Source organism: Montipora capricornis, chromosome 4 (genome assembly GCF_036669925.1).
Source record: "Montipora capricornis isolate CH-2021 chromosome 4, ASM3666992v2, whole genome shotgun sequence".
Lineage (NCBI taxonomy): Eukaryota > Metazoa > Cnidaria > Anthozoa > Scleractinia > Acroporidae > Montipora > Montipora capricornis.
In genome coordinates, this window is record NC_090886.1 from 20,249,720 (window position 1) to 20,262,289 (window position 12,570).

The 12,570-nt window shown below is 39.6% G+C and overlaps 1 protein-coding gene across 1 annotated transcript in view; it reads left to right on the plus strand.

Annotated features, from left to right (window-relative positions):
- The window catches only part of LOC138045746 (protein strawberry notch homolog 1-like), a 53,393-nt gene that overhangs the window by 30,567 nt on the left and 10,256 nt on the right, over positions 1–12,570 (plus strand). The window contains exons 14-25 of the mRNA XM_068892352.1: positions 1,787–1,900; positions 2,117–2,218; positions 2,804–2,884; positions 3,949–4,046; positions 5,249–5,391; positions 5,482–5,538; positions 6,509–6,682; positions 7,403–7,594; positions 9,356–9,573; positions 10,301–10,432; positions 11,283–11,348; positions 12,338–12,407. Of these exons, the coding sequence (XP_068748453.1) occupies positions 1,787–1,900; positions 2,117–2,218; positions 2,804–2,884; positions 3,949–4,046; positions 5,249–5,391; positions 5,482–5,538; positions 6,509–6,682; positions 7,403–7,594; positions 9,356–9,573; positions 10,301–10,432; positions 11,283–11,348; positions 12,338–12,407 (1,447 nt within the window). The remainder of the gene's footprint in view (positions 1–1,786; positions 1,901–2,116; positions 2,219–2,803; positions 2,885–3,948; positions 4,047–5,248; positions 5,392–5,481; positions 5,539–6,508; positions 6,683–7,402; positions 7,595–9,355; positions 9,574–10,300; positions 10,433–11,282; positions 11,349–12,337; positions 12,408–12,570) is intronic.

The following is a 12,570-nucleotide window of genomic DNA, read 5'->3' on the forward strand; positions in this document are numbered from 1 at the left end:
GCTTCAATCATCTATGTCAATTCAATTCAATAATATTTTCCCCCTTTTCAGTTTTAATAGAAACAAAAGATGACTGCAAGGCTCTGCTCTAAGGAAAATTTGGGGGAGCCCTAGCTCCCAACAATGCCAGCTAGGGTGTCCAGGGATGGCACTTGAATTTTTCATCGTTGGTCCTGAGACCCACAATGACATGATCCCTGGTGCCCAGCTGTCTAGGCTGGTTGCCCATGAGAGAGCAATTAGAATCAATCTATAATGACTGTGAATGAAATTTGTAAATTTCATATAAATCCTTGCAATCAAAATTAAGAAAATTCCTACAGGGACATTGCACCTTGTGCAATGATCTAATTTTCCATTGAGTGTATGATATCAATAAATTAAAATGACTAAAACTATTGTAAATTTTTGAAATTTGCCGCTTTGTAGCAGAGTTATAGAGGTTTAAATTTGGTCAAAACCCCATACATTCACTGTTATTTAAGTAGCATTATTTTGCTCCCCAGCCAATATGGCATCAAAAACTGTGAAAAGGTCTATAAATTATTATTATTATTTATTATTATTATTATTGCATAAATGACGACTTTCATTTTATTTAAAGATTCATATGCTGTGTTGTTGATAACTTCTTAAACACTAAAGTAAACCATAATACCGGTATTTATATTTAAAATTACAAATTAGAAAATTGAGCAGTACAGTAATTGTTGCACGCAAATATTCAAGCCCACTAGGGAAGGATTATGGTGCATTTCAATTGTGTGGAATGAATACATGTTGTGGGTCAACTGGAGCATGAATGAGCGACTCAAATGTTGCGTGATAAGGTACTTTTTGGCTAGTCCTCAGTAACACAAAGCTAAATTTTTGCTTCTCATGCTACAGGGCCGTTACTAAGCCAGAAAAACATTATGACTGAGACAATGTCCATGGTTAAATTATCTTGGCAGGTATTTTAGGTGTTTATGATGAGCACATTTTAAAGACAACACCGGAATCATGCTTTAATTTAAAAAAATCACTAAAAAATGATTGAGGCGAGTGCCTCGGTTTGCCTCATACTGGCAACAGCCTTGTGCTACAGAACTTATCGACAGACAAGAGTGCCTGGGTGGGTTACCAGTAGTAGACCTCTTTCATAATGGCGGCTAAATAAAATATTCCTTTGTTTTAATGCTAGTAATTAAGCCTTTCTAGCCTCACTACGACGAGCAAATTTCAAAAGAATTTTTGTTTCGAAATGAGGGCAGTCCAGGTGATCTGGTAACATAATTCAGAGGAATGGGGAGAAAAATTTTTACGCCGTATCCCACGACCGCGTGCGGCCTTGAATGTTATTTCCAAATTCGACATGGCAGAGGCTAGGTTAGATCTCGGCGGTTTCCACTTGAATGTTCATTCAGTGAAAAGGAAATGTGGGAGACACGGAATGATCTGTTGAGTTTTGGCGATGGAAATACTATAGGAAACTTGGAAACAAAACCTAAGGCCGCGCGCAGTTGTGGGATACAGCGTTAAAATTTTTCTTCCCAGTCCTCCAAATTACGTCACTAAATCACCTTGGTAGGTCTAATTAACATAAAGACGAAGGAATGTAAAAGTGGTGGCCATTTATGAAAGTGGTCTATAATGTTTTTCAGTCGCCCTAAGCGAAATGTTGGTGGCTTCAGGTGACCAGGGGCCATTAGAACACAGCCTTGGACTGTAAAAAACTAAAGTTATTTCATCTGGATTTGAAGTTTATGATGTAAGAAAACAGTTATGATTTAATTCTTCTTTTCAGCTCCGTGGCATGTACATGACTCGTCAACTGAGCTTTGCTGGTGTGACTTTTGATATTAAAGAGTTGCCATTGTCTGAAGATTTCATTGAGATGTATAATGCTTCAGTGAAACTTGTAAGTGGTAAAATGGCATATATATGTGTGGTTAAAAAAATATCCATTAATTTTATTTAAGTATGTTGAAATCATGACCTTTTCAGTCTGCGAAACTGGCAATGTTATTCTACCTGTGCTTGATACATGGTATTTCTTTACAGCTGTAGTTGTCATTTACAAGCAGTTTAGAATGAACAGGTCAAACTTTGATTTTCTTTTGCTTTTCCTGTGCAGTGGATGGAGGCCAGAGATAAATTTGACAAAGCTGCAGATTTGATGGGAGCTGAAAGCAGAACAAAGAAGACCATTTGGGGCCAGTTCTGGTCTGCACACCAGGTCAGTCAACTGCTCAGTGATGTGACTGCAGGATCTTTAGCTTATTTTGGAAGAATAGTAGAGCACTTTATCGTGAGGACTCAAGGTTACTGAGTAGATGTACATGTGCATGTGATACTACAATAAAACAATTCTTTAATTCCATGACATTAAGTTCACATGTACAGTGCATATTTTTGTAGACGTAAAGTTTGTTAGTAATATCAGATAAAGGTTTATTGAAACATTTTTTTTCTTTACTAATTATTATGAAAGAGTAGTGAATAAATATACTATAATTTATAATAATTTTTAATTGAATCAGAATATAATAAATTATATATAATAATGATAATAATAGCAATAATCGAGTTATAATTTCTTGTAAAAGGGAATATACATGTAAAAGGTGTGTGAATTTAGGGGGAGCTGTGATTATTTTGTGAGAAAAACTGTGCAATCTCGACTATGGAATGGGCTATATTTTAGTAAGACCCCTCCTCCCCCCAATTTGCTACATGTTTTGCCGTATTCTCTAGCCATTTGGTTTTCCTTACAGTATTGCAACACATTGTGTATCTAAAAATGCTATGTATATTATTCCAGAGGTTTTTCAAATACCTGTGTATTGCATCCAAAGTCAGAAGTGTTGTTGATATTTCCAAAGAAGCTCTTGATCACGGAAAAGTAAGTGTTCTTTCATACAAGTTATTCCACGATCCTACACTGTATCAACTACATGTATGTATTTATAACAATAGAGTTAACATGGGCTTTATGGTGGAATTAAACTTAAAATGAACGCAAGTTCGAGGAAGCGGTTTCCTCTCGTTTACAGTGTCGCTATCCAAAGTGGAATGCCACGACTCCATGAAAAGTCTCTTGTGATAGTTCATCTCTGAGATGGATTTTGCGATCCGTGGACTCAGCATGCTGTTTGATTGCTGATTCGCTGCGCTGCCTGGATCATGTTCGGCTCCGCGCGAGTTCCACGAGCGCTTACTCTCCCCGAAGTAGGTGAACGAACAGTCTCGGCAATTCACTTTGTACACTAACCCTTGGACTCGGTCGATCGTTGGTTGGTCTTTGGGCTTCTTGAATATATGGCCTAATGTTCTTATAGGTCTAAAAGCCGGCCAAATATTAAATTTTCGGAGGACGCGGCCCACGCGCTCAGATGCAGCCTTTACGTAAGGTAGGACCGCAAACCCAGTGGTCTCTCTAGGGAGTGCCTGGTTTTGGTTTTGTTGTTCAGGCACTTCTTTAGAAGACTGGCAGTGTAGCCATTTTCTCTTACATGTAAGTCGGCTAGAACTCTCTCCCGCTCGTTCCCTCTTAATTCAGGGCGTGAAGGGAGGTGGTTGGCTCTCTTGAAGAGTGTTGTCACTTCAGCCTCTTTGCACTGGATTGTGAGATGCAAAGTCAAGATATTTGTTGGTTTGAGTTGCCTTCCTGCTGAGGTGGTAGCGGTCTTCACTATTTATGTTGTCTTGAGGAGTCGAGTTTGGGGGTCATTGTGTCATTTATTTCCTGTCTTTTTACGAAGTGATCGTAAATGGTAGTACACTTTGTAACATTTTTCAAAGACAGCTTGCATTTTATCATTGACATGATTTATTTGGTTTGTCTGTGAAAAAAAAATGACTGTATCCATCTGAAAAAAAAAAACGAATTTGGAAAAGCCCCTAAACTTTCTTGAATGTGCAGCAGTAGGAGGCCTTAATGAAGCTTCTGACATTTTTTTTCTTCAGTGTGTTATTATTGGGCTGCAGTCAACGGGTGAAGCAAGAACATTAGAGCAGTTGGAGGAAAGTGGAGGAGAATTAAATGATTTTGTCTCCACTGCTAAGTAAGTTTATTCCAATATGGTTATTAAGCACATTGCTTCAGCCATCAACAGGAATACGTTTTTTTACTGCTACAGTATTTAGATGCCATAATTGGATAGAGGTTGCTCCTCTGCTGAGCAGTCAAGTTCCTGGGTGGATTGCCCAGCCACTTCAACCCTCAGTGTCTTGAAAATACCGGTAACCCAGAAGAAAGCGCTGGACACCAAGAAAACCCACACAGTATTTACAGAGACTTGGTCTTGGAATTTATGGGGTTGTCCAACAACTAAAATCCCCCGAACCAATTTACTTCCGAAAATCGCAAATGCTTATGATGTTCCTTTTTAAAAGACAAGGGAAAAGAAAGTGAAGTGAATTGTGCATAAAAGGTGATTGAGCTAATGCTCACCGCAAAGGTGATACGAATGATCTATTGCAGTAAGAAAACATGTCATCATCTCGTATTGCACAAAATTAATGCAACTCACATTTCCCAATTAAATTTTGAAAATTTTGAAAGCAGGCCTATGTCTAGCAGTCGGTGAATTAACTTGAAAAGTTAGCAACCAAAAATGGGAAGTGTGCAGAGTATTGCAGCTGAGTTGGTTACCAAGACAACATAGTCATAGTGACAAGAAAGTTGCGTGACAGCAAATTTATGTGAAGTCTTCTTGGGCTTGCTTTCTGGGTTGGTGTACTTTGAAAAATCCATGCCTCATTGCTGCCCACTCCTTTGATTGATTGATTTATTTTCTAATTTTTTGTTTTTGTATAAACGTTCATTTGCATGACCTAAACAAAAACACATACAGACAATACTACTTACTAGGTCGACACTACTAGCTTACATCAAGCACCTACTCACGATACAGTGGTTTGACTTGGTTACTAACTTACCACCTTACCTAAAAGTACACAGAATCTCTCCACTTCGACTGAAAGCGAATGAGTAGGAATATATTTGAGTTATATTTTCTCCTGCACGAAAAAGAGAAAATCAGCAAATTGATATTTTGTGTTATTTTTAGCCCAGGTGAACGGAAAATTTTTGCCATGCAATAAGAACAAGAAAAAAGTACCTCAACCTCGGCTGATTTTGCATCCATCAAGCTTCCTGTTGTGCTGTTGTAATAAGTAGTTTCGTCGTAAGAAATTGCATGGAACATTAATTTTTTTCAGCTAATCATGTTTGGAATTAATGTATGCGTTTCTTATTTTTTAGAGGAGTATTGCAATCGTTGATTAAGAAACATTTTCCAGCCCCAGGCAACAGAATAGAGGAACTGTTTGGTCTTGACAGTGATGTTGTTGACGGATCATCTCCTACATCCCGGCGACGTACACCAGTAAAACGGAAAAAGAAAGGTCAGTTACGCAACGAAACGTAAATGGAAGAACAGTGTTCTATTAAGGTAGAGCGGAGTAGTAATCTTTGTCGTCTTTATTTTGTTGCAGTTTTTAAATCTCCAAAGCCCAAGAAAGTCAAGTCAGCTCTTGAAAGAATCTATAATTGTATGTTATGACAGAACTGTTTTTGTTGTTTCTTTCGATTAACTCTTTTGTTAAAAGAATTCAGGGTGTAAGACTAGTGACAAATCAACGACATTCGACGTGTTACTTCAAGAAGCACGACAATTCTATTGTCACCTGAACGTACGAATAGGGAGCTCAAGCAATTGACGCTTTTGTGCAACGGACAGAAACCAGAAATGAGCTGTCTTCCTTTTTAACTTGTCTTGAAGAGACCGCCACATTTATGTTTTCAAGTAACGTTTCGCTATTAGAGACGATTGGAGTAAAAATAATGTGGGAGAGACTATGGCATGTGACCTGTTCACTTCTGTTTCCTTCCATGGCTCAATAACGTCACATGCTTAAAGTGCACCTAAACTCGAATGTATTTCTTCTAGAATCTTAATCTCGCCTTCAAAAGCAAACATGTTTTTGCCATTCTTTTCTCAAAATTTCGCTTTTTGTCTCCCGGGCAAGACGCGCAAAGTTATACTAGCAGTAGTTTGGACACGCGACCGTGACGTGAGGGGCGGGCGGTGTCCCTCAATGCAGAATTTCATTGAAAGCAGAAATGCAAAGCAGTTTGTGACGTAAAATCGAAAATATACACATGCCTCTTTCATCACGGTCGTGGGTCCAAATTACTGCTAGTTTTACCGAGTAAAAGCGAAATTCTGGGTAACAATGGTGGCGTATGTTGCTTTGGATGGGGAGATTTATATTAGCAAGGAAAAGTATTTGAGTTAAGGTGCACTTTAAGCTCCCTAATGGCGTATTTAGCTACCATTGGTTCTCGTGTCGCGAATTGGTAGAACACCTGAACTGGTAAGCGGAAGATCATAGGTTGGTTTCCAGTTAGGAGCACTCAGAGTTTTACCTAGTATGCCTGTTTTTGTCTCTGCTTGGCCTATGTATAGATAATTTCAGTAATCTTATCTCAAATAAGAGGGTGATGTGTCTTATGATTCAGTGAGTAGCGGATCCGACAGTGACTCAGATGACAGTGGCAAAAATGACGTTGATATGTCAAACAAGATGAACAAGTCTTTTAAAGAAGAGGAGAGTGTGACAGCCGATTCAGATCAAAGCACAGCCGGAGAGGATGATTTTAATCCTTTTGGAAACTCGGGATCAGAGGATGAAGGTAACCTTGTCATCACCTCGTGTAAAGTTTGAGATATACACTACCAATGTTATTCCACAGGCTCGACTCTCCACAATTTAAGCTACATTAAACTCTCTGCTTGACATTTCCTTTTTACGTGGTTTACGCATTATTTAATACAGTATCATACTTTTGTCAAGGGTATTGCTACAGATTTTGTTATTTTTGTGGATCTGATTGACTTATTTCTTATTGGCTTTGCTCAAAGACAGTAGTTGTTGCAAATTCTATTCCACGGAAAGTTTAGTTGGTGATATTTAGGTTATTAATGTCTTTTTCTTTTTGGACATGCGTGCATGAAGGTTATCTCTGCATGAAGTCAACTGTATTCCTTACCCAATCTTTTAAATTAATTTTTTGATCCAGTCGTGTGCGTGCAGTTAAGACGTCTTATTGGGGATTCCAAGTTACCTTGTTTGCAGATCAAGGCTCACCGAACCACCTTGTTGAAATATACGTCGGCGGGAATAAGAGAAAAACAAGATAAGAGACGCTATCTTTTCCTTTCCGCCCTCCCATCCCACTTTCCATTCACTTTTTGTTCTGACAATTTTGGCTTCTCGAAATATTCCATAACGACCCAAAGAATTCTGTGCCCCTTATGTGGTTAGTTGTCTTATGGTCTTTAGAGTGACGAATGTAAACCCTTAACAACAGGCACAAGTGTGGCGCTTATTTCGCCCCTACTTTATTTTTCAGATCCTTGGCTTCATCGGAAAAGCAAAAAAAATTCCAAGAGTAAATCACAGACTGGGAGTCCAAACAAGTCATCTGATGATCCGACTTACAATGCTCTGGCAGCCGCTGGGCTTAAATTAGGTAACATGTCATGGAGTATTCCAAGCAAGCGGAAGACAAAACAAATCAATGGTTTGGATTCACCGTCTGTTGGTAATCTAACTCTCTATATTACCAATCTGTTTTATGTTTAACTTTACAGTAGACAAGGGGTCAGTGGCAACAATCCACAGATCAGAGAAAAATTGGCCGGTAAGCCAACGTGCTTGGGAAAATAAAGGAAGAGTTTGTCAGACTTAAAAGCAGTAGAATGAATGCACATGGTGTCCTGCCCCTCTGTTTCTGATCCTCGTGGAAATCGGTCGACTCGTACGGCAGTCGATCCATGCCCACCTCACCCTGCAAGTGTCATAGCAAACCATACCCTTGATTACTTTTCCTTCGAACTCAGAGGTTCTGGTATGGAGCGACAGACAACTGGATACAAGATGACCGAAAAGCGTTGGGCTATTGGCTTACAGCAATCCTTGCTGGTACTCTTTCATATATCCGGGACATATGGTGGGGTTCTAAAAATTAACGTGAGGGATTTAACATGTGCAGTGGATTCTCGATGTATTAGTAATACACACCTCGATTTAACGAACCTCCATATAACGAAGTCCTCGGTATAACGAACGATATTCTTCAGCCCGGCCAGAACCTCGATATAACGAAATCCTCGTTAAAACGAACACAATCCAGTAGCCCAAACATAAAATGTACCCCGATATAACGAAGAAATGTCAACACGTTACAAAAAATAAATGCTAAACAGACCAACAAGGATGAAAATCCTTGAATCCTGTAACTATAGAACAGCTTTACAGTTACAGTAACAGCTCATTGTAAATGCCAACACTGACACTATCGATACAAGTACAGATCCGCTCTATCTTCTTTTTCTTATTAATTCTATCAACTTCTTTATTTTTGAAGGCTTCTTGTGGTAAAGATATAAGTAGCCGGAATTTCCAGTCCAATTCCCTTGTTTCTCCGTTTGCCAGCCACTTTCACTGAAATTTGTCCTCCGTGTTTTAAATAGAGGATATTACATGGGCGTGCGGTGATACGAAATTTCTCTTCGAGTGTTAAAAAAGTATTTCAAGCCACTGCAATGGTGATCTTTTCACGTGTGAAGATAACATGTTATTTTTACGTGTGAAGGTATCATGTTTTCGCGCGAAATATCACCTAGTATTTCATTGGTGTTTATATAACAAAAACAAGTGAAACACACAAGGAAGAAGTAATCGTTCAGATCTTGAAATGCTGGGTAGCGCAACGTAACACATAAAAAACAATTATTAATTATACCACGATATAGCGAAGATTTTGGTTGTTTTTCCGCAGATTCGTTATATGGAGGTTTTCGATATAACGAACCCTCGATATAACGGACCAGTTTCCCTAGTACCTTGGCACTTCGTTAAATCGAGATTTCATTGTACTCGAGATACATCGTCTCGTCTCGAAACATCGATTTCATGATCAGTGGCAGTTTTGTAACAGAAACAAAGGAATCGCTTGCACGAAAATAGAGTTCATTTCCTGGTGGATCAGCTAGGGACACCAAAATGATCGCAATTTTTTTATTTGGCAATAATTTGGTCTCCGTGACGTCATTTGCCCTGCAAATTTAAAGTCATGGTTAGTTCATTTGAGTGGAGGCTCGATTACCAGCAGTTATTTCAAGAAATGAGCCCGCACTAAGATAAGCCGGACCTGAGTCTGCGGCGGAAATCGAGCCTAAGTTAATTACTTTATCTGTGGTAATCGTTGATGATAATTTATTTACTGAGACTACTTATACAGTTCTCAGCTGGAATCTTAAGGAAAAATGAAATTTTGTCTAAAACATCCCTCTCTTTGCAGGCCACTTGAAATTGCATAATTCAGCAAGCGCACCAGCACTTTCCGATTTAATGTCATCAGCAAGCAGTCAAGCAAGGCTTTCAAGTTCTGCTGTTGACCTGTGTAGATCGATGAAGAAAGAACTGTTAGACAAACTGGAAATCCTGGGCGGTGCATTACCTCCCAACACTCTGGATGAGCTCATTGATGATCTTGGAGGACCAGAAAAGGTCGCCGAGGTAAATATCCGTCGTTGCTTTGATGTCATAATTGTGCGAGCATTGATGATACTTGCATGAGGTGTTGTATAAGTCTGAGTGCTTTGCAGACGACCGCAGAAGAGCTTGGCCCGCTTGAGAGTGTTGGGTCATGACTGGGACATGAGAATTTCACAAAGTTATTGTGGATTTTCCAACTGGCTGAAATCGGTTTCCCTCAACTTCCGTAACTGCCTGACATCATATTGGAACGCGACAACACGGTATTGTGTAATCACTTGTAGAGGCGAATGAAGTGTAATACGGTCGCAGTCTTGGGAACGTAGTTGCATTTTTTTAACTTTAATTCAAATGTGCCAGTGGCTGGACTTTGCCTCTCCCGCTGTGTGTATATTATTCCGTCGTTCAAAGTGTTTTTTTTCAATGTAAATCTAGTTTGGCGACGAAGAAAATCCCTTCAGTTTTGCTGATGTTTAAGGATGGTATTCATCACTGAAATTAAAGCTAGTGCAGTCCTTTCAGGATTTTTAGATCATAATATTCTTAGTGAAACCTTCCCCAGACTCCCTAGGCAATTAGGGGGTCTCTCGGTACCTTATTTGTCAGCTTTGCCCTACTCTGATCTCGGCTGTTGCCATCTTCAATACCTTCTGAAAACCCTACCTGTTTTGGGGGTAACGTACATTTCTGAGATTTGCTTTATTTATCAAGACGATCTTCTAACGTGCTGGCCATTGTATGGTTGTAGATGACGGGGAGAAAAGGCCGTGTTGTGAGTAATGAAGATGGGAGCATCAGCTATCAGTCCCGTAGTAAACAGGATGTTCCACTGGAACTGCTCAATATTGTCGAGAAAAAACGATTCATGGATGGTGAAAAGGTAAGGGCTGCTAAATCTCGGTCATTTGGGTGTTAGGTATTTGGTTCAGTAGTTACCGAATCAACTTCGTTTGCTTAAAACATAGTTATAGTATGCTTAAAATAATTGCTTGAACAAGAATCTTTGCAAAGCTCTGTTATGATTGCCTTGTAAACAAGAAACGAGAGAGGGCTCTCTAGATGTGGCTAGTTTGAAATTTTAAACTCTTTCTCATCTGAAAGGTCGTGAACAGACTATGTAGACAGAAAAAACAAGCTGTGTGGTTCAATGAAGAACTTTACTTAAGGGTTCGAAGGAAGACTTTCACTTTTAAAAAGTAGCAACTCCAAGGTATAAATTGACTGACTTGTGTTGAAAACTATGTGACTAACAGCCCATTAAGGGCTATTCAGGTCGAAAGAATTTCGCACGCGACCAGCTCACGTCACGGCTTCAGAAATCGTGTGGTGTCAATCAGCCCTGTGACACCCTTATGGCAGAAGTTCTCGAGTCGTATGCGTGTAAATTGTCAAACGTCATTCTTACTGCTAGGTACGTACGAAAGTTTGTTGTGCAAAAATTATACGGTCTAAATCGCCATTTATACAAGCACATCGTAGACAGATTTTGGTTGTGGAGTGTCTGTAAGCAAGCGTGATTCAAGTAGTTGGTCGTAAGCGAGGAAAGTGTTTCGTATATCGTCCAAATAGCTCCTCTTCTTCTTTGACCTGTTTCAGTCGTACAAAGGGGATCCTGAAAGCCGTCTGTTGACTTTATTTCAAGCTGTGCAGTTATCTTTTTTTTCTTTACTTCCAAAGGCCTGAAATAAAATTATTGCTGACTGTCGTTTCTTGTCCGCCTTTTTTCACAGAATGTTGCAGTTATATCAGAGGCCGCTAGTTCAGGCATTTCCTTGCAGGCAGACAGACGAGCAAAAGTAAGGTTAATTTATTGTTAAACTCGTTACAACGGTGTGCATGCTGATATGGTAATTGGTCGTTTTGTCGAATTCAGTGCTGTTTTCAACTTGAGGCCCGGGTAAACGGCTTGAACATTTGCTTCAACATCCGTTCAATTTTGTTGAACAGCGATGTCAACTGCTGGGGTTAGCCAACCGTTTCAACACATCATCAACATTTGATTCAACAAAGCTTCACCATAGGCCTGGTATTCAGGCCGTGGTTGTTACTATGGATACGGACATAAAGACGTAATTGAGAGACAGATTAGTGTGCACGCGCATACCCAACGATGTTGAAAGAGGGGGTAAACTGCTTCAACTTCATCCAACATTCGCGATAACAAAAGAAATGTTGAATAGTTGTTGCAGCAAAGTTTAAACGCTTTTAAACCCAATCAACATCGATTCAACTTCGATTTAGTATGTTTCAACGAGGGTTGAAAGTGGGGGGCAAACGGTTTCGACATCGCTGTTCAACGAAATTGAACGGATATTGAAGCCCTTTTCCCGGAGGTGTTAAAGTGCATGCATGCATGTTTACGAAGAGTTAATGCAATTAAATGTAAGTCAAATCAGGAATAGATCCACTCCCCGTCTGACTCGGTCGTGAACAAAAGATGCTTGGGTTTTCCCAAGTTTTTAAGCCTGTAAAAAGGCAGGATTTGTTACAAAAAGGAACATAAGGCCGCAGCGAAATAGAAAAGGTGCAAAGATTCATTTTAGTGAAAAAAAATAATTTGGGGTTAGGGGCACTTTAACACCTCCGGGAATTGTATAAGCTGTGACATTTAAGGTTTGGATTTTCGGGTTTAATTTGTACAATTTCTTTGAAAGAATGAGACCAGAAGGGTTTCATTTTATCAAATGGAATCCATAAACAACGTAAAGATAGTTGTTTTGTCAGTAGATGTTGGTTGAGAATACATTAGTTACCAAGTACACCTCATTGGTTTGTCTCGTTACAGAATCAGCGAAGGCGTGTGCACATAACCCTTGAGTTGCCTTGGAGTGCTGACAAAGCCATTCAGCAGTTCGGTGAGTCATTCAGGGTCTGGGTAAATGAAGCGGTTTATCTTTACATGAGGACTGGAGTTTGGGGAACGCTTTTTGGCGTTGTCTTTATTCCTAGGCCCGAGTGATGTTGAATTTGGGAAGGACAGCAAGGGGACTCTTCGTCACGCTTATCAAATACGTGCAT